Source organism: Crinia signifera, chromosome 3 (genome assembly GCF_055691185.1).
Source record: "Crinia signifera chromosome 3, ASM5569118v1, whole genome shotgun sequence".
NCBI classification, from domain to species: Eukaryota; Metazoa; Chordata; class Amphibia; order Anura; family Myobatrachidae; genus Crinia; species Crinia signifera.
In genome coordinates, this window is record NC_139219.1 from 192482119 (window position 1) to 192500564 (window position 18446).

An 18446-nucleotide genomic window follows, 5' to 3' on the forward strand; every position below is an offset into this window, starting at 1 on the left:
AACTAAACATACATCCCCTCAATTGGGGGGGGGGGGGGGGGGAAGATACATGTTCCACCTAGGCAATAACATTTAGGTTAGAGCATTTCTGCATTAGATGTATGTTGTTCCGCAGAGTATAGTGTGCTAATACCAAAATATACAATTTAGGCTTAAGGACATGATACCTCCCGTAGGTGATAAGTTGTATCTATCTAAAGTAATAAGTACTTAAAGGATAAAAGAACACGGGGGGGGGGGGGGTAAGACAAGACTAATGTAATAGGACAATCTTCTGTTTCCATGAAGTGTTAGGCAGCGTCATAGCCCACGAGTAAATCGTCCTGACCACTCAGGAGGTATCTTCCCTACTCTCTAGCATTGCTATATAACAAAGATGGATATATCAAGCTGAGATAATTGGTGCCGCTGGGAGGGCTGCCTGCCGAATCAAGTACCAGTTTGTGTTTTCAAAGGCTTTCTGTATGGTCGCCTGTACAGTAGGGTCTAACGTCAGAATATAAGTTTCCCATTTAGCGTAAAATCGTATCACCCCTTTCTCTATATCACATAAGGCCACCCTTCGCTCAAAGAATAAGATCTGTAGAAGTGAGTTTTTCATCTCCATGAGAGAGGGGGGGGGGGGGTCCCATGAATCCAGTGGGTGAGGATTAATTTTTTTGCTAACACTAAGATGACCTCTCTCTTTTTAAGTAGGTCAACTTGCACAATCAGAGGCTATCCAAATACTTTTTTTGCCCCACTGTATACGCAGCATTGATATTGGCAGTGTCGCAAAATACAACGACCGGTTGGCAAACACTGAACGATTTCATTAACAATATTGTTCAGTGATGTCACTGAAACCCTCGCCGAACATGCAGTCATTAACGATATTGTCAAATTGGACTTCATGTTCAGATGATTGTCCATATCATTAAGGATGTGGTGGATACATACTTAACAATTTACACGATTATATCGTACACCGCTTAAATTTATATATGTAAGGGAAAAAACAATAAAAAAAAATGTGCATCATTGTCATTTTTCATAGTTGAGACTGAACAACGAGCAGTTAATCATTTGCACTTCTAGAGAGTTTCCTCCACTCAAGCCACAGGTGCTGATAGATTCTTTAATATGACATGTCTTAATTATACGTTATTCATGGCATATGTTATCCATTGTAAGCTCCACTGGGGTTCTATCATTATGTTGCCTGTACTCATAAAAAAATTTATTTGGTACCTTCTGTTTTATTTACGGTTTGTTTCGCATTATTGAGCTGTCTTTTTTTCCCCCCAGCTGTTCTTAGGAGCAAGAGCGGCAGGGTACAGCTACATATGTCAGACTGTAGATTATTCTGACGATGTTAATGAAGTCAGAGTAAGTATTTGATTTCTATGTAAGTGCATTGTTGTTGTTGTTTTTTTTTTTTTTTTTTTTAGAGAAGATGCTATTTCAAAATTGAAATGGACCATTGTTTCAACATCACTGTTACTATAGATGGTGTTTTAAACAACTACATGGTACAATATTTTAAGACCTTTTTGGACAGATATTGAGTCACACGTTATGTGGTTGCAAATCCAGATGTTTGCAGTTCAACAGAGTTCTAATACACAGATATGCCTTTATTCTTTGACACCGCTGCATCATTGCACTAACTCAGCCCTCTACGATCATGAATGCAGCTTCCATCACTATTAACATATTGTTCCATCTGTTCACACTACACGTAGCAGATTGTGCAATGCACCATGCCAGGCTTCTTTCGACAACATGGCATTGTATATGAAGGCCCCATTCTACTTGGCTCGCAAAGCAGTGTTATTTCGCTGCTTTGCAAGCCTTGTAGCGCTGCTCGCCTTTCGTCAGAACGCCCTACCCACGCTATTTGCATATTTTCCCCACAGCTCTGCAAGTTGATGATTTGTACATACATCCATTCACATGCCTTGTGTGGGTGCCTAAAATCATTGAATGATTTCTGAAGCACGCGCTAATGTAATTCACTCTTTGGGGACTTGGATTAGCGGCGCCCTGCTCCGTGAACAGGGCGGGCATCTGACATGCGGTGACGTCAGCTGCCCACCCCCGGAAGGCAGGTACCCGTCCCTGTTCACATTGGGACGCCCAGCGGTTTCCTGGGTGCACCCAGCGTTTTGTGGATACGCCCAGGAAACGCTGCGAAAGCCTCTTGTATGCCCACCCTGCTGCGAGTGCCTTGGAGTAAGTCTCCAAGGGCGCCTGCAGAAAAGACCTGCACATGCGCATATTCACTTATACCCATGCGCAGATCTTCTACATCGGACTTTGTTGCAAATGGGGCGACCCGATTAGAATGAGGGTCAAAATCTTCCGATGGACTGTGCAGCACGGCCAACCAGAAGATAGCGCATGTGACCCGCCGATACGTCGTTCCGATTTCTGTTAGCTACATATTGTGCCAAGGTCATTCCGGTGTGTACCTGGCCTTACACCTACCTCATCCTATGAGATACAATTAAATTCTATGTACACCGTGCATATTTGCAAAGCTTAAAAGGTAGTAACAGACTACATGCTCACAAGATGTCAACTCTACATTTCTCTTCTATCCATACGCCTCATTGTCACCCAGTATCGCCTGTTTAACTGTTGTAGAGGAACAATGAAGATCTGTACTTAAAGATGTGTATGCAGCACACACTAGAGACTCAGATTTATTAATGTTCCTACGTTTTTATCATTAAATTACTTATTTAACCCTTTAAATGCTAACATCTCTGTGAGACGCGCACAATCTTTAAAAATGCCAGCATCGCTCACATTTGTTATATAAATTCAGATAAAATTGTTGTGTAAAAAAGATTATATTTCCTATATAAGGTAACATTACAGGTCATTATGATGAATAAAAATGTTTCTTTTTGCCAATATTCACACACCTATTTTGCCAATTTCACTTTTTTTTTTTTTTTCATTATTGTGCCACTTATTGGGCTTTGGTTTGTTTTTCTCTATTCTTGACTTTAATCAAAATATATTCTTTGTCTATTAAAATATGTTGCAAGGGCCAGCACCTACCTCACATAACATGTGCTCCAATCTCTTTGTTACAGGTGGCTGCTGCTCTCTGGTGGTACTATGTGTCCAAAGGAGTTGAGTACTTTGACACAGTATTTTTCATCCTTAGAAAAAAGTTTAATCACATTAGTTTCCTGCATGTATATCACCACTGTACTATGTTTACCTTATGGTGGATTGGAATCAAGTGGGTCGCTGGAGGACAATGTATGTATCAATTTTTGAACCTTTAAAATGTGAAATTTCTTTCCAAGGCTATTGTTTATGCAAATGTTTTTAATGAGATGGTTATAAAAAAAAAAAAGGAAACCTGGGGACAAAAATACACCTTTCAATCCTAACTTATGTGTACATAGATAGATGAATGAACAGAAGGGGTTTTGGTCGATAGGTCAACCACTATTGGTTGACACAATGAAAAGGTTGACATGGTCTAAAGGTCAACATAAGAAAGGTCAACATGAATTTACTAATAAATATATATTGTTTTTTATAAAGTTAACCAATTGATCCTTATTTAAAGCTCTCCACCTTTACCTTTTGCAACATGAGTTTTTCACTTTTTTTTGGTACGCATACAGTGAGATTTATTAGTAAATTCATGTTGACATTTTTTTATGTCGACCCTTTTGACCATGACAACCTTTTCCATGTGTCAACCAATAGTGGTCGACCTATCGACCAAAAACACCTTCTGTTCATTAATTTTGTTAATTGATATAAAAAAAATATATATTAAGTTTCTTATATAGTGTACACATGTTCCGCAGCACTTTACAGAGTATAGTTGAACATTCACATCAGTACCTTCCCCAGTGGAGCTTACAATCTATATTCCCTACCACATGTACATGTGCACAGACATTCTAGGTTTAATTTTGTTGGAAGCCAATTGACCTACCAGTATATTTTTTACCAAAGTACCTGGAGGAAACCCACGCAAACACGGGGAGAATATACAAACTCCGCACAAACCCGCTATTTTTGAAAACCCATGCAGTTCCTCTTCCCTGCCTGGGGTGTCGCTGTCTGCTGTAGTGCTTCTAGCACAGTGTGGTCTGTATATCAGCACTGATATGCAAACCAGACCTGTGCTAGAAACACCACAGCAGACAGCGACATCCCAGGCAGGGAACAGGAACTGTATGGGGTTTCAAAGATAGCGGGTGCGAGAATGAACACTACACTGTATAGGTCTGGGGTAGCCAACCCTAGTCCTCGAGAGCTACCAACAGTGCATGTTTTGCAGGTCTCCTCACAGAATCACAAGTGAGCTAATTAGCTCCATCTGTGGATCTTTTAAAATGTGTCAGTGATTAATGAGTGCAGCTGTGCAGCAGCTAGGTTGTCTGGAAAATGTGAACTGTTGGTAGCTCTCGAGGGCTAGGGTTGGCTACCACTGGTATAGGTCATTGGTACGACCTCATCTAAAATATCTCCAGTAGGATAAATACATAAGAGCCAGTACAAAGAAAGGCAACTAAAATGGTGCATGGCTTACACCATAAAATTTACCCGGAAATACTAAAAATTGTCAATATGTACAGATTGGAGCAGAGAAGGGAAAGGGGCAAGTGATTGTACAGATTGGAGCAGAGAAGGGAAAGGGGAAAGTGATAGAAACTTACAACAGTTTTAACAAGGTCCAGGAGGGAAAATTTCTTAAAGGAAGAGAAGTATAAGATCATGAGGACATGCATTCAGTGGCGTAACTTGGGGTCCGCAGCCCCAGCGATGGGGGGGTGGGGGGGTAGCAGGCTCCACCGGGGCGCAGGTTCACAGTGTTGACAGCATTGTACATAACATTCGCCACCCGGGATCCCCGAATACACAGCAGCGCTGCGCACAAGCTGAAAGGGCAACAGGCAATTTGAGGAAAAATGACTTCACAGAACGGGTAGTGGATAAGTGGAATAGCCTCCCATCAGAGGTGGTAGAGGCAAAGACAGTAGAACAATTTATACATGCTTGGGATAGGCATAAGAATATCCTTACAAAAAAACAAATAGGATTTGATGTAATATTATGGTTAAAATAGGGCCGGACTAGATCGTTCATATCTGCCTTTAAATTCTATGTTACAGGATCAAATATGGGTAACGTGCCTCCACATTAACTCTCGATCCAACATCTGATGGCACTCAATAAACTGTATATCTGGATTGACAGTATTTCTTTGATAATACTTTGCACCCAATTTGGTCTAAATTGCATTTCAAAATGCAGTGTGACTGAGCAGCTTAAAATGGCTAAAAACAGAGCATCTCTGTTCTAGCACTACCAATTTTTTTATACCAACTCTAGATATTGGGGCGTATTCAATGTTTTTATTCTCCATGTGCAGCGAATCCTGTTTAGGATTCGCTGCACATTCGCAGGGTTCCGGAGGAGTGTAGCATTCGCTGCCAGCCCTCCCTGTCACCCTATTCAATGCAGCAGGAGCTCGCTGTCCCTGCTGGTGAATTTTAACCCTTGCGGCGAATGCAGCAGGGAGCCGGGGGATGGAAGGAGGGAGGCAGGCAGGGAGATGTAAGCCTCCCTGCCTGCCCCAGAGTTTGTGGGGGAGGGCTCCCGGAGCACAGGCAGCAGAATAAAATAAAAATTAAATATATATTTGTGCTTCAAGCACATGAATAAAAATAGCATGCCCCTTCACAGAAAAAAAAAATCAGATTTTTTTTTTTTAACGCCAAAAAAGTTGAAAAGGGTGAATCACATTTTCGGGAAAAAAAAATTCACCGCAAGGAGTGAAAACAGCCCGATTCGCTGAAAAAAAAACCTGGTGAATCTGGAGCATTGAATACTGGCCATTGTGTGTGTTGCTTGATGCTATTTTATACAGTATATCAGGAATACATATGACCATATATCAGGGCCGGATTATAATGGAGGCACAGGGGGTCAGTGCTGCAGCTTCACCTATCTGCCAATGTGACAATGATTAATGGTGCTGAGCATCGGGAGCCAAGGCACACTGATTGCACAAGTGTGCAGTGCATTAATGGGAGTTGACTAAGTCCAATGACACTTTAAACCAGAGGGCAGAGGCTGAGAGGTTTGTGCTGAGCTCTAATTGGTGGAGCTCATTACATGCCCATGGAGAACAGCAGCAGCAGCTTAGTCATGGGAGGGTTTTTAATCAAAGGCAGCACTAGGACTGTGAGGTCTCCTACAGAGTAAGGTGCAGAGGGACAAACACAGGCTTTTCATATGGTATGTATTTATGTGTAAGTGTGTGTGTGTGTGTGTATGTATGTATATATATATATATATATATATATATATATATATATATATATATATATATATATATATATATATATATACACAAACACAGGGGGCCCAGCACTCACTACAACAAACTAACTCACCTTAACATTCAAATAATCAATAAATAAATAATGGGGTTTTAGTTCATGAATTGATCAATGCATTTAAGCTTGCAGCCCATTGATCAATTCATGAACTAAAACCCCATTATTTATTTATTGATTATTTGAATGTTAAGGTGAGTTAGTTTGTTGTAGTGAGTGCTGGGCCCCCTGTGTTTGTATTTACTAGTGTGTGGTCACAGGCCACCGCACCCCACCCTGGGATGTGGGTGCTGTTTGCACCCCATTCCTAGGAATGGCGAGTGTGTTGGTACTTCTGTATCTATATATATATATATATATATATATATATATATACAGTTACCCATTGGCCAAGTTTATACTGCCTTTTACTCTGTGTTTTGACAGTGTAATATTCTCCCATGCAGTGTGCGGCCAGTAATGACAAGTGCAAGGGGGCCCCCCTGGCTAAAGAACCCCGGGCCTCCCGAAGGCTTAATCTGGCACTGCCATATATCCATATAATACTGTGAAAATGGATGGAACTTATTAAGTCCAACAAAAAAGTCTGAAGAAACAGTTTATCTGTTGAGCGTAAAATGTCTGGCTGACAGTTTGTATTTCAAAAGTCTAAGCCGTTTAAATGATTCAGGGTTAGATGTATGAAGCGGTGATGAGATTGGAGAAGTGTGCCATGGCAACCAATCAGCTTTGAAGTAAAATCTATCAAGTGCATTCTATAAAATGTATACGTAGCAGCTGGTTGTCATGGCCCATGTCTCCATTCAGTGCTTCCTACATCTAATACTCTGTGTCTTACAGTATGTATTTAACTTAATATCTCTGATGTATGTTTCTTCTTATTATACAGCCTTTTTTGGTGCACACATGAACACATTGATACATGTTGTCATGTACTTATATTATGGCTTAGCAGCTTGTGGTCCTCATCTTCAGAAGTATCTCTGGTGGAAGCGATATTTGACAATATTACAGTTGGTAAGTTCCCTTTTTTTTTGTGGGATGTAAGTAAGTAAGTAAGGATGTCAGAAATACAGTGCCAAATTCTATTTTCTTCAGTACATCTGCCTGATGCATAGATATATTAGGTATGTATTAAGTACATTTTCAGGATTTGAAAAAATATTAAATTACTATTAGCTTGCTGTCTGCTCAGGGTGGAGCTGCTTGCTGTCTGCTGCTGCAGAGAGGAGGGGGGAGTACATGGGAGATGCTGTGTGCTGCTGCATTAATGACATCCACAAGGAAAAGCAGAGCTGACCCAAGTTCAGTGTAAACGGTGCAGACCCAGGTCCGACCTGGGTCAAAGTGCTGTGTAAATGGGGTATAAAGCTAGGTTCAACCCTGGAAACTCCCATGTTCGAAGACCAGGGTCCAACCAGTGATTTTGGTGTAAAAGGGGTAATGGGACACCAGCAACGCTGACCGACATGCTGGGGGAGAGCCCAGCACCCGGGGAAGCTGCTGGGCTGCCCCCAGCCTCCGTGCACCCCCAGCTTTGTTCTGTGAGGTGAATGGATGCCGCACACAGGCATCCATTCACCTCCTTCCGGCCTCTGCTGCTGTCTGCATAGTACCGCAGACAGCAGTGGAGGCTGTGCACTGCCCCTACCCAACCTCTGAGCTGACTGCAGGGTGCTGCGGTCCAGAGGTATGGGCTCCCCTATTTGTGGAAATGTTTCCCCATGGCCCTTGACTCCGGGGATGCCCTGTGTCTGACTCTGGACTGGAGCGGGAATAACACCATAGCCTCGACCCGAATTATTGCCGCTCAAGTCCTGGCCAGGGCTTGGTGTATAAGGGGTAGCTGCTGTCTGCGATACTATTCAGACAGCAGCGGAGGCTGGAAGGAGGTGGATGTATACCTGTGTTCGGCATCCATTCACCTCATGGACAGAGGCTGGGGCAGCCCCCAGTGTGTCGGTTGGCGTCTCTAGGGTCGTGGCTGGCGGGTTTCCCGGTGCTTGAAGATGATGTCATCTCCAAGCACAGGCTCAGGGCCCGAGTTCGCAGACATCGCCCACACGGCATAATGCCAAGGGACGCTGGCAGGGGCGTAACTAGTGGGCCCCATAGCAAAATCTTGGAAGGGGTAGGCAGAAAAAAAGAAAGAGTAAGGTGTCAGGTAGAGAGAAAAGGGGAGAGAACTTCATTGAAAAAGAGGGAGGGAGAAAGAGAGGGGGATCAAGAGAGGAAGGGCGAGTAGGATCGAAAGATTAAGGAGAGATTGTTTGGGAGAGACAGGGCTACAGATAGGTTTGAGAAAGAGATAGTGTCAGGTAGAATTGGGGAGATAGACTGTCAGAGAGGGTGTAGGAGAGAGACAGGGCAAGAGAGACAGAATGCGCAGGAAGAGGGAGACGGTACAGATGCCGCTGTGTGTCTTTTAATTATCACCCCCCCTTACCCAGTACATGTGCTGCTTTGTATATATTTATTATCAACCCCTCCCAGTAAAGATCCGTCCGCCCCCGTCCCCCATGGGAAGATTACATTACCGCTGGCAGAACCATGCTGGGTCTGTACACCCAATCTCCGCCGTGCCTCACAAGGCCTGGTCTCCACAGCACCGCCGGGTCTCCAATACTGCACTGCCACTGTCTCTCTCCTGTTAGCGCCGGAAGCTGTATTCCAGCGCGCGCCGGGGCTGGTCATTGACGTGCCCCAGAAGAGAGGGGGAGGAGTCAGAGGAGAGAGGCAGGATTCGAGTGGCTGGACCATCCATCTCAGTGAGTGACTGTGACGCTGCGCTGTCACTGGCACAAGGCAGTGGCTGCGGCTCTGCTTGCTATCTAATTTCTGCCACTGCCTGTGGCATTATTTAAAAAAGTTAAAAGGGTGCAGGGGATTGCTGGCTTGGCCTCGGCCCCCCGAGCCGCCGGGCCCCATAGCAACTGCATCCCCTGCACCCTCCATTGTTACGCCACTGGACGCCGTTGTAAAAGGGAACAACTGCCGAGTTGCATCCGGGTCCAAAAACTCGGGTGCGACCCGGCAGTTCTGTTGTAAAAGTGGTGTACTGGTGGTACTGAGAGCCTTTTATAGTGTCAAAGGGTCTATTTCATTCAGTCAAGCTACATATGCAGAGAACTACAGGGGTGTGTAGTATTTGTCATTTCCTGATTCATCTGTTTCCCCATAATTGTCAAACTTAATTGTCTTCTATTCAAATTTAATTTGAAGATCTGAAGCAAAGTCAATTTGAATAAACATAAAATGTTTTTTTTATTAATTTTATTTATTGAAGGTAAAAAGTAACCCAACACTTATATCACATGAAATCATAATTGCCCTCTAAAACGTAATAACTTGTTGTGCCTCTTTTAGCTGTAACCATTGCAACCAAACCCTTCCCATAACAGGAAGTCAGTCCTGCGTGCTGTGGAGGAATTGTGGGCCATTCTTTTTTGCAAAAATGCTTCACTTTAGCCACATGTACTGTATAGGGTTTTTGAGAGTGAACTGCCTGTAAAGGTCCTGCCAATCAATTGGATTCAGGTCAGGACTTTGCCCAAACCTTGCTTTTGTTTCGTATGAGCTATTCAGAGGTGGACATGCTCTTGTGCTTTGTATTGTTGTCTTGTTACATAACCTCATTTGCCCTTCGTTATGATTCTCCTCTGCAGCTCACAATCTCTGCGGATCTGAGCCACTGCTATGCAACTAGGACTCTTTCCTGCCATGCTGCCAGTTGGTCCTTGCTAGGGTTGTCTACTTTTGAAAAATAATTTCAGGGAGAAAAGTAAAAGCCAGGGGGTGGGCCTTGTGTCACCAGGGGACGTTATCTAGAACATGCACAATACACATCACGGCAGCGAATCGGCAGCTGCAGGAGAAAGGGGTCCGGGAGTCTCAGGGACATCCCGGAAGAGTCAGCAACCCTGGTAGATGCTGAGGAGGATTCCCTTAATCTAATGTAAAGGATCCATTAGTGCATCTGGATATTTGCCCCATTTTTTGGAAATAAATTTATGGTGACATTTATCAGTATTATTCATCCACTGGTGGTGATCGGGTATTTCTTTGGGAACTCCATAAGCGCTGAATAACAGTTTTTATATTGTATTGCGTATTGTATTTTGGGTGTTGATGAATGACACCCTAATTCTGTATAATCGTCTGCTAATAGTAATAAGCGCACACAGTAATAAGCCCTCTTCTTCCTATTCCGGGAGAGTTGGCAACTCTGGTATAGCGTGTGCCTGGGCACATTGTGTGGGTGTATTGAGTGTGCCTGGGCATATTATGTGGGTGTATAGTGTGAGAGTGAGCACTTCCCATACATCCAGACCCCGTGTGCTGCTGTACATGGCCGAGCAGGGTGTGCACATTCCCAGGCTGCCCTATGCACAGCACAGTGCACACTGCATGTACCCACCGGGAAGGTCTCACCTCTCAAAGGCCTCCAGGGTGCAGCTGATCAGGGGTCTCCCTGGCAGCAGGCAGTACTGTTTGGGGGTGCAGCCCCCCAGTCACTCCCAGGTGCCCCCCGAGGACAGCACGGCGGCCACCTGCGGCATCTCCTCCATCCTGTGGCCGCATAGCTTCGGTCTCTCCCTGGGCCATGCTACACTCTGCTCCTCGGCCTGGGCCCCGCACCACCAGCCAGTGGCAGCAGCAGAGATCGTATATGGCCAGTGGATGGGGGCAGGGACTGCCGGTGTATGAGAGCAGGCTGGGTTCGGGGATGCAGCAACCGCCACTAGGCCTCACTGCCCGGTGCCAGAAGAGAGTGCCAGTGAATACTTACTCCACCCATTACACATGCAGTTCTGGCCTCAGTCTGGCAGCGCCAATGCTATGATGCCGCCAACGCACCGTCATCGCCGTTATCTAGCACATGTGCAGTACACATCGCGGAAGCTAAGCAGCAGCTGCGGGAGAAGGGGGTCCTCTTCCGGGAGTCCGTGAGTCTCCCTGACATTCCGGGAGAGTCGGCAACCCTGACTTAAGCAGTCAGGACATTTTCTCCTATATGTGCATCTAATCGGCAGAAATTTAATTAAGGAGCTGGTTTCTGTATGTGCAGCTTTTCAGCTGCAGTAGATTGGCGACTTGAAGCTTTAGTGCTTTGCTGGTTGGTTATAGCTTCAGTGTGTCTGAGGTTACCTGCCCTGCTGTTTCTTCCATGTTCCTGCAAGCATTTTGTCCTGTTCCAGACCTGTTCTGTTCTGCTCAAGCATTGACTAGTCTTTGATCGTTCCTCCAAACTGCCAGTTTTGCTACTATCTAAAAGCCTTGTACTCTTTTTTTTTTTTGCATCCTGTGTTGTCTGCATCCATTTATTACTTCAGCTTACTCCTGGCTTGCATAAAGCCCCCATACACTAGTCCAATTTAGTCACTTTTAACTCGATCTCCAACTGATCGGGCAGAGAAATCGGGTTAAAAGTGGTCAAATCTGATGTGTTTGACACAGGACTGCGCAACAAATCTGTCAGAGATTGGGCTTGCTGCACATCTGACCTTCGACTCGGGGGTGTGGTATGGGACCCCGTCAGTCGGGATCCCGACAGTCATTATCCCGACGTCGGGATCCCGACTGGCCAGAGTCAGACAGCATGGCGAGTGCAAAAAAGCCCCTTGCGGGCTCGCTGCGGGCACGGTGGCTCGCTACGCGAGCCACCTATTCTGTTCTCCCTCTATGGGGGTTGGGAGGGAAAATAGCGGGTGGCCGTCGGGTACCCGGCTGTCGGCGTTTTGACAGTCGGGATCCCGACATCGGGTAAATGATTGTCGGGATCCCGACTGTCGGGAACCCGTCCGGCACCCCGACTCGGACCCCCTGCTGGCAATGGGGAACGGAGTCGCATGCAATACATCACACCTGCCAGGAAGGTCCCGGGGCGGCTCAAGGGGGATCAGATGGCTATAAACTGCTGCAAGAAGCATGTATGGCCACCCTTAGTCCCACATAATCAAGATCTAGTCAGATTGTCAGTGTTCTTACCAGAGATCACTGGTTAGCACAGATCGCCCCATACACACTATGCTACATGGACGACCTAGCCGCTGGGCAGCACAAAGGCAATTTCCCTAACCTGCATTGTTAACATGCAACAGGGGTTCAGTGACCGTGCCTGATTTTGTCTAATATAACCCAATTATTAATATAATTTGATTCATTGGTTGAATGAGTAAAAAGGGGAAGTTACTATTTCTCAAGGGGACAGATGGGCCCAGAACATTTTTCCTTCAATAAATGAAATAATAATTTCAAAACTGTACGTTGTGTTTAATCAGGTTATCTTTATCTCATAAATATGCAAATTAGCAAAAATTGGGAAGGGCACAAAAACTTTCGGACGCCACTGTATAATTTTATATACCAAAGCAAAAATCATTCCAGATTAATTCTGCTTTTATCCAGCGAACAAAATGAAAGTAAAAGTTAACTTTTTAGATTAAAAATTATGTTCTAAAGAAAAAAAAACAAAGTATTTTTGCCATTTTTGTTGTATTTATAATGGGTGTAGTGTTAGGGGGTACCCACACTGCACAAGCTGCACCCATTATTTTAATATGTACCCCTCCGTAGTCCCACGATGAAGGCAGCATTGCTGCAGAAATCACCATAAAAATGGTCGACAAGCCATTTTTTAGGAGATCCGCTCATGTACATTATAGTCTGAGCCCTCTAGTGCTGCGTTATGTGGCACTGGCAAAGAGGAGTAGGCCTGGACGAAGGAGCCTGCACCTCTCTTAAAACGCCCCTGCTTCTTTCCCAGTGAAATGAGCGGGAACTTTATTACAAGATTCACTGCAAATCATGTCATCAGGGCCCTGTCCACCAAGGCAGTCTAAAAAAAAATTGGCACAGATACATCAGTTTAATCAATATGTATTCTAGAACATTACTGTTAGTGATTGGATTTTGGTAAAATAATTTAAGTGTTCTATTTTTATTGTGTCTATTTTCAGATCCAGTTTCATGTCACTATTGGCCACACTGCCCTATCTCTATACATTGATTGCCCTTTTCCAAAATGGATGCACTGGGCGCTGATTGTATATGCCATTACCTTCATAGTTCTCTTTGCTAACTTCTACTACCGGACGTACAAAGAGCCCAAGGGATCATCACGGAGTGGAAAAGCTGTACAAAATGGGAAAGCCGTTATAAACGGAGTAGCAGCTACAAATGGCACAGTGAGCAAGCCAGACAGCAACAAAGTGTGTGTAGAAAATGGCCGGAGAAAGAGGAAAGGGAAAGCAAAGAGGGAGTAATACACTCCAAGTCTTATTCTTTCTGCTGGTTTGACATCCCCCCACCCCCCCCCTTCCTCCTCCTCCTCCTCCTGAGAGATTTTGATTTAGGTGTATCATGTTTGATCAAGCAGTATAAAAGCTTTTTAGATAGATAGAAATCTCGACTGTTGGCAAATTTTCCTTATATATTATGGAGCTTGAACTGTTTTCATTCATTCCTTCCTTCCAGTCCCTGGTGCACAATATAGGAACGGTCTATTTTTAATCTGCTTCTCTGGAGGGATGAATGACGGTCACTGTTGGATTGCGCTCAGCGAGGGAGTTCCTAGTGAATAATATGTTGTAGCAGCAAAGAGCATTCTATAACCAGTAATTCAGATGATTAAGGGGGAGGCAGAAATCACTGCAAGAAAAATAAACCAAGGGATCATTCTATTATCTTATAGAGAAGCATGTCAAAATATTATGGTACATTCTCCCTGCTTCGCTGTGAGAAAGATGCAATTATGTTTAATTGCTCCTAGAAAAAGAAAAACCATCAAGGTGGAGTCTGTCTGGAGCAGCTAGCAGCGTGCAAAAGAGCCTTGCACTGTCTTGCTTATAGCACTACAATATTACTTCTGTCCACACCTGCTGGATAAAAAGTATTCTTACCGAAGATTACTCACGTTTGTAATCATAAACTTCATAACCTAAAATGTCAGCATTAAACTCTAATGGTTAACTGGAAGCAGACATAATGAAGACATAATGTGTTCTTATATGTAAGTATTAAGAGAAAGTACATTTGGTTCCTTAACCCTCTGAGTACCAATGTTGCTGTGAGCTAAAAATGCTCACGTCAACTGTTATTTTAGTATAAAAATAATACAAATGAAGTCAATTAACTGCAGTTTAGTTAAATATTGAACCCCAAAAAAACAGTTGCTGTGAGCGACACTGGCATTTTTAGCGGATATTTTGAGGATCTCTCACAGCAACGTCACTCACAGGGTTAAATATCAAATGACTGAAAAGTATGCATATGAAATAATGCACTCTCTTCTGTAAATTATATGGATATTACAAGTTACTTTTAATGGCTGTGACAGCGTACAGGAAAAAGGTAGCAGGCCAAGGACTTTTATACAGGTCCCAAAAATACAAGGTGATTTCCAGGTGCAGTTACTTCTTTTTTTTAATCTTGGCTTTGCTCACAACCCATCCCTATTATGTACAAGTGTTTATACATACAGTATATTAACATCATGCAAAATGGGAAAGTATGTACCACAAGTATGTATGTACAGCATATTATATGTAGAATTTATAGTACATTGCAGTAATGTATTTTGCTGCTTTTTATTTTTCGATGTTACTTATTGCCTGTTAAAGTGTTAGTTTCGAATCTTTGGTTTTTATGTTTTGATGTGTTTATTTCAATGGATTGGAATGTTGTTTTTTCCCCCAGTTGAAAACCTTCAATTAGGTCAAGATTCCTCCCTTCAGATCAACCAGTAGGATGTCGCTTCACTATCTTTTAGTGCTTGTAAAGCCATGTACACACTATGCGATAAAGGCAGAAGATATGCACAATAACAAATATTGTTAACGATGTTATCTTGCATATCGTTCAGTGTGTACAAACGATAAAGATGCGTGCTCCCGTGGGTCCCTATCTACCTCCTTTCTCATCTGTACATGCCGCCCAATTTTGCCTATATCTGTTATGACTAGGTGCATACCGTTCAGTGTGTACAGAAGATGGACAATGTTTTCATAAAACAACATGGTCAGTGGTAAAGCACTCTTCATCTCTTGAAATTGTTCAGGTTGTATACTCTATATGGTTCATTCTGTAGCTCCAGGAAGTTAAAGGAAAATTGTTTATGATATTGTTTAAAAATTAGCCTTCTTGAATACATAGTTTCAATTGTGTCTACTTTTTCCGAGGAGGTGGCAGCTGTATTTGCCAGCCTGTAGAGCCACCTGACCGCATCCATAGGATATGCCTGGTACTCTGCTTCCTAATTTTGGTAGCCAACAAGAGGGTGCCGTTTTACATGAAAGTAATAGGTACTAGGTTGTTTGCACCGGCCGAGTACAATCCACTAGATATCACCCTGTCTAAAGTAATGGGAGATCACTTGATAGTGGCATAAAGCTTTTCCAAATTCTGGGTTTGGGGTCCAGTTAGTAATCCTTTTGTTGGCCCTTTTGAATAATTGCCCAGGTTTAGCCCTGTGCTGATTAATGTATAAAGTTAATCTAAATTAATGTTTGACAAATCTGTAGGACTTTGGGGGATATTGAATGTGGGGTGATTCCTACAGTTGGAATTTTTGGCACACATCTATTCAATTCGGCTATAGTCAATAACTTCTACTACCGTACATACAAAGAGCCCAAGGGATCATCACAGAGTGGAAAAGCTGTACAAAATGGGAAAGCCGTTATAAACGGAGTAGCAGCTACAAATGGCACAGTGAGCAAGCCAGACAGCAACAAAGTGTGTGTAGAAAATGGCCGGAGAAAGAGGAAAGGGAAAGCAAAGAGGGAGTAATACACTCCAAGCCTTATTCTTTCTGCTGGTTTGACATCCGACATCCCCCCCCCCCCTTGACTGTTGGCAAATTGTCCTTATATATTATGGAGCTTGAACTGTTCTTCATTCATTCCTTCCAGTCCCTGGTGCACAATATAGGAACGGTCTATTTTTAATTTGCTTCTCTGGAGGGATGAATGACAGTCACTGTTGGATTGCGCTCAGCGAGGGAGTTCCTAGTGAATAATATGTTGTAGCAGCAAAGAGCATTCTATAACCAGTAATTCAGATGATTAAGGGGGAGGCAGAAATCACTGCAAGAAAAATAAACCAAGGGATCATTCTATTATCTTATAGAGAAGCATGTCAAAATATTATGGTACATTCTCCCTGCTTCGCTGTGAGAAAGATGCAATTATGTTTAATTGCTCCTAGAAAAAGAAAAACCATCAAGGTGGAGTCTGTCTGGAGCAGCTAGCAGCGTGCAAAAGAGCCTTGCACTGTCTTGCTTATAGCACTACAATATTACTTCTGTCCACACCTGCTGGATAAAAAGTATTCTTACCGAAGATTACTCACGTTTGTAATCATAAACTTCATAACCTAAAATGTCAGCATTAAACTCTAATGGTTAACTGGAAGCAGACATAATGAAGACATAATGTGTTCTTATATGTAAGTATTAAGAGAAAGTACATTTGGTTCCTTAACCCTCTGAGTACCAATGTTGCTGTGAGCTAAAAATGCTCACGTCAACTGTTATTTTAGTATAAAAATAATACAAATGAAGTCAATTAACTGCAGTTTAGTTAAATATTGAACCCCAAAAAAACAGTTGCTGTGAGCGACACTGGCATTTTTAGCGGATATTTTGAGGATCTCTCACAGCAACGTCACTCACAGGGTTAAATATCAAATGACTGAAAAGTATGCATATGAAATAATGCACTCTCTTCTGTAAATGATATGGATATTACAAGTTACTTTTAATGGCTGTGACAGCGTACAGGAAAAAGGTAGCAGGCCAAGGACTTTTATACAGGTCCCAAAAATACAAGGTGATTTCCAGGTGCAGTTACTTCTTTTTTTTAATCTTGGCTTTGCTCACAACCCATCCCTATTATGTACAAGTGTTTATACATACAGTATATTAACATCATGCAAAATGGGAAAGTATGTACCACAAGTATGTATGTACAGCATATTATATGTAGAATTTATAGTACATTGCAGTAATGTATTTTGCTGCTTTTTATTTTTCGATGTTACTTATTGCCTGTTAAAGTGTTAGTTTCGAATCTTTGGTTTTTATGTTTTGATGTGTTTATTTCAATGGATTGGAATGTTGTTTTTTCCCCCAGTTGAAAACCTTCAATTAGGTCAAGATTCCTCCCTTCAGATCAACCAGTAGGATGTCGCTTCACTATCTTTTAGTGCTTGTAAAGCCATGTACACACTATGCGATAAAGGCAGAAGATATGCACAATAACAAATATTGTTAACGATGTTATCTTGCATATCGTTCAGTGTGTACAAACGATAAAGATGCGTGCTCCCGTGGGTCCCTATCTACCTCCTTTCTCATCTGTACATGCCGCCCAATTTTGCCTATATCTGTTATGACTAGGTGCATACCGTTCAGTGTGTACAGAAGATGGACAATGTTTTCATAAAACAACATGGTCAGTGGTAAAGCACTCTTCATCTCTTGAAATTGTTCAGGTTGTATACTCTATATGGTTCATTCTGTAGCTCCAGGAAGTTAAAGGAAAATTGTTTATGATATTGTTTAAAAATTAGCCTTCTTGAATACATAGTTTCAATTGTGTCTACTTTTTCCGAGGAGGTGGCAGCTGTATTTGCCAGCCTGTAGAGCCACCTGACCGCATCCATAGGATATGCCTCGTACTCTGCTTCCTAATTTTGGTAGCCAACAAGAGGGTGCCGTTTTACATGAAAGTAATAGGTACTAGGTTGTTTGCACCGGCCGAGTACAATCCACTAGATATCACCCTGTCTAAAGTAATGGGAGATCACTTGATAGTGGCATAAAGCTTTTCCAAATTCTGGGTTTGGGGTCCAGTTAGTAATCCTTTTGTTGGCCCTTTTGAATAATTGCCCAGGTTTAGCCCTGTGCTGATTAATGTATAAAGTTAATCTAAATTAATGTTTGACAAATCTGTAGGACTTTGGGGGATATTGAATGTGGGGTGATTCCTACAGTTGGAATTTTTGGCACACATCTATTCAATTCGGCTATAGTCAATAACTTCTACTACCGGACATACAAAGAGCCCAAGGGATCATCAC

At 42.9% G+C, this 18446-nt stretch overlaps 1 protein-coding gene across 1 annotated transcript in view; it reads left to right on the forward strand.

Moving 5' to 3' along the window:
- Positions 1-13668, forward strand: part of ELOVL4 (ELOVL fatty acid elongase 4) — a 42906-nt gene extending 29238 nt beyond the window's left edge. The window contains exons 3-6 of the mRNA XM_083177152.1: positions 1288-1368; positions 3087-3258; positions 7255-7382; positions 13325-13668. Coding sequence (XP_083033278.1) covers positions 1288-1368; positions 3087-3258; positions 7255-7382; positions 13325-13630 — 687 coding nt within the window. The 3' untranslated portion in view covers positions 13631-13668. The remainder of the gene's footprint in view (positions 1-1287; positions 1369-3086; positions 3259-7254; positions 7383-13324) is intronic.
- Positions 13669-18446: the final 4778 nt, after the last annotated feature.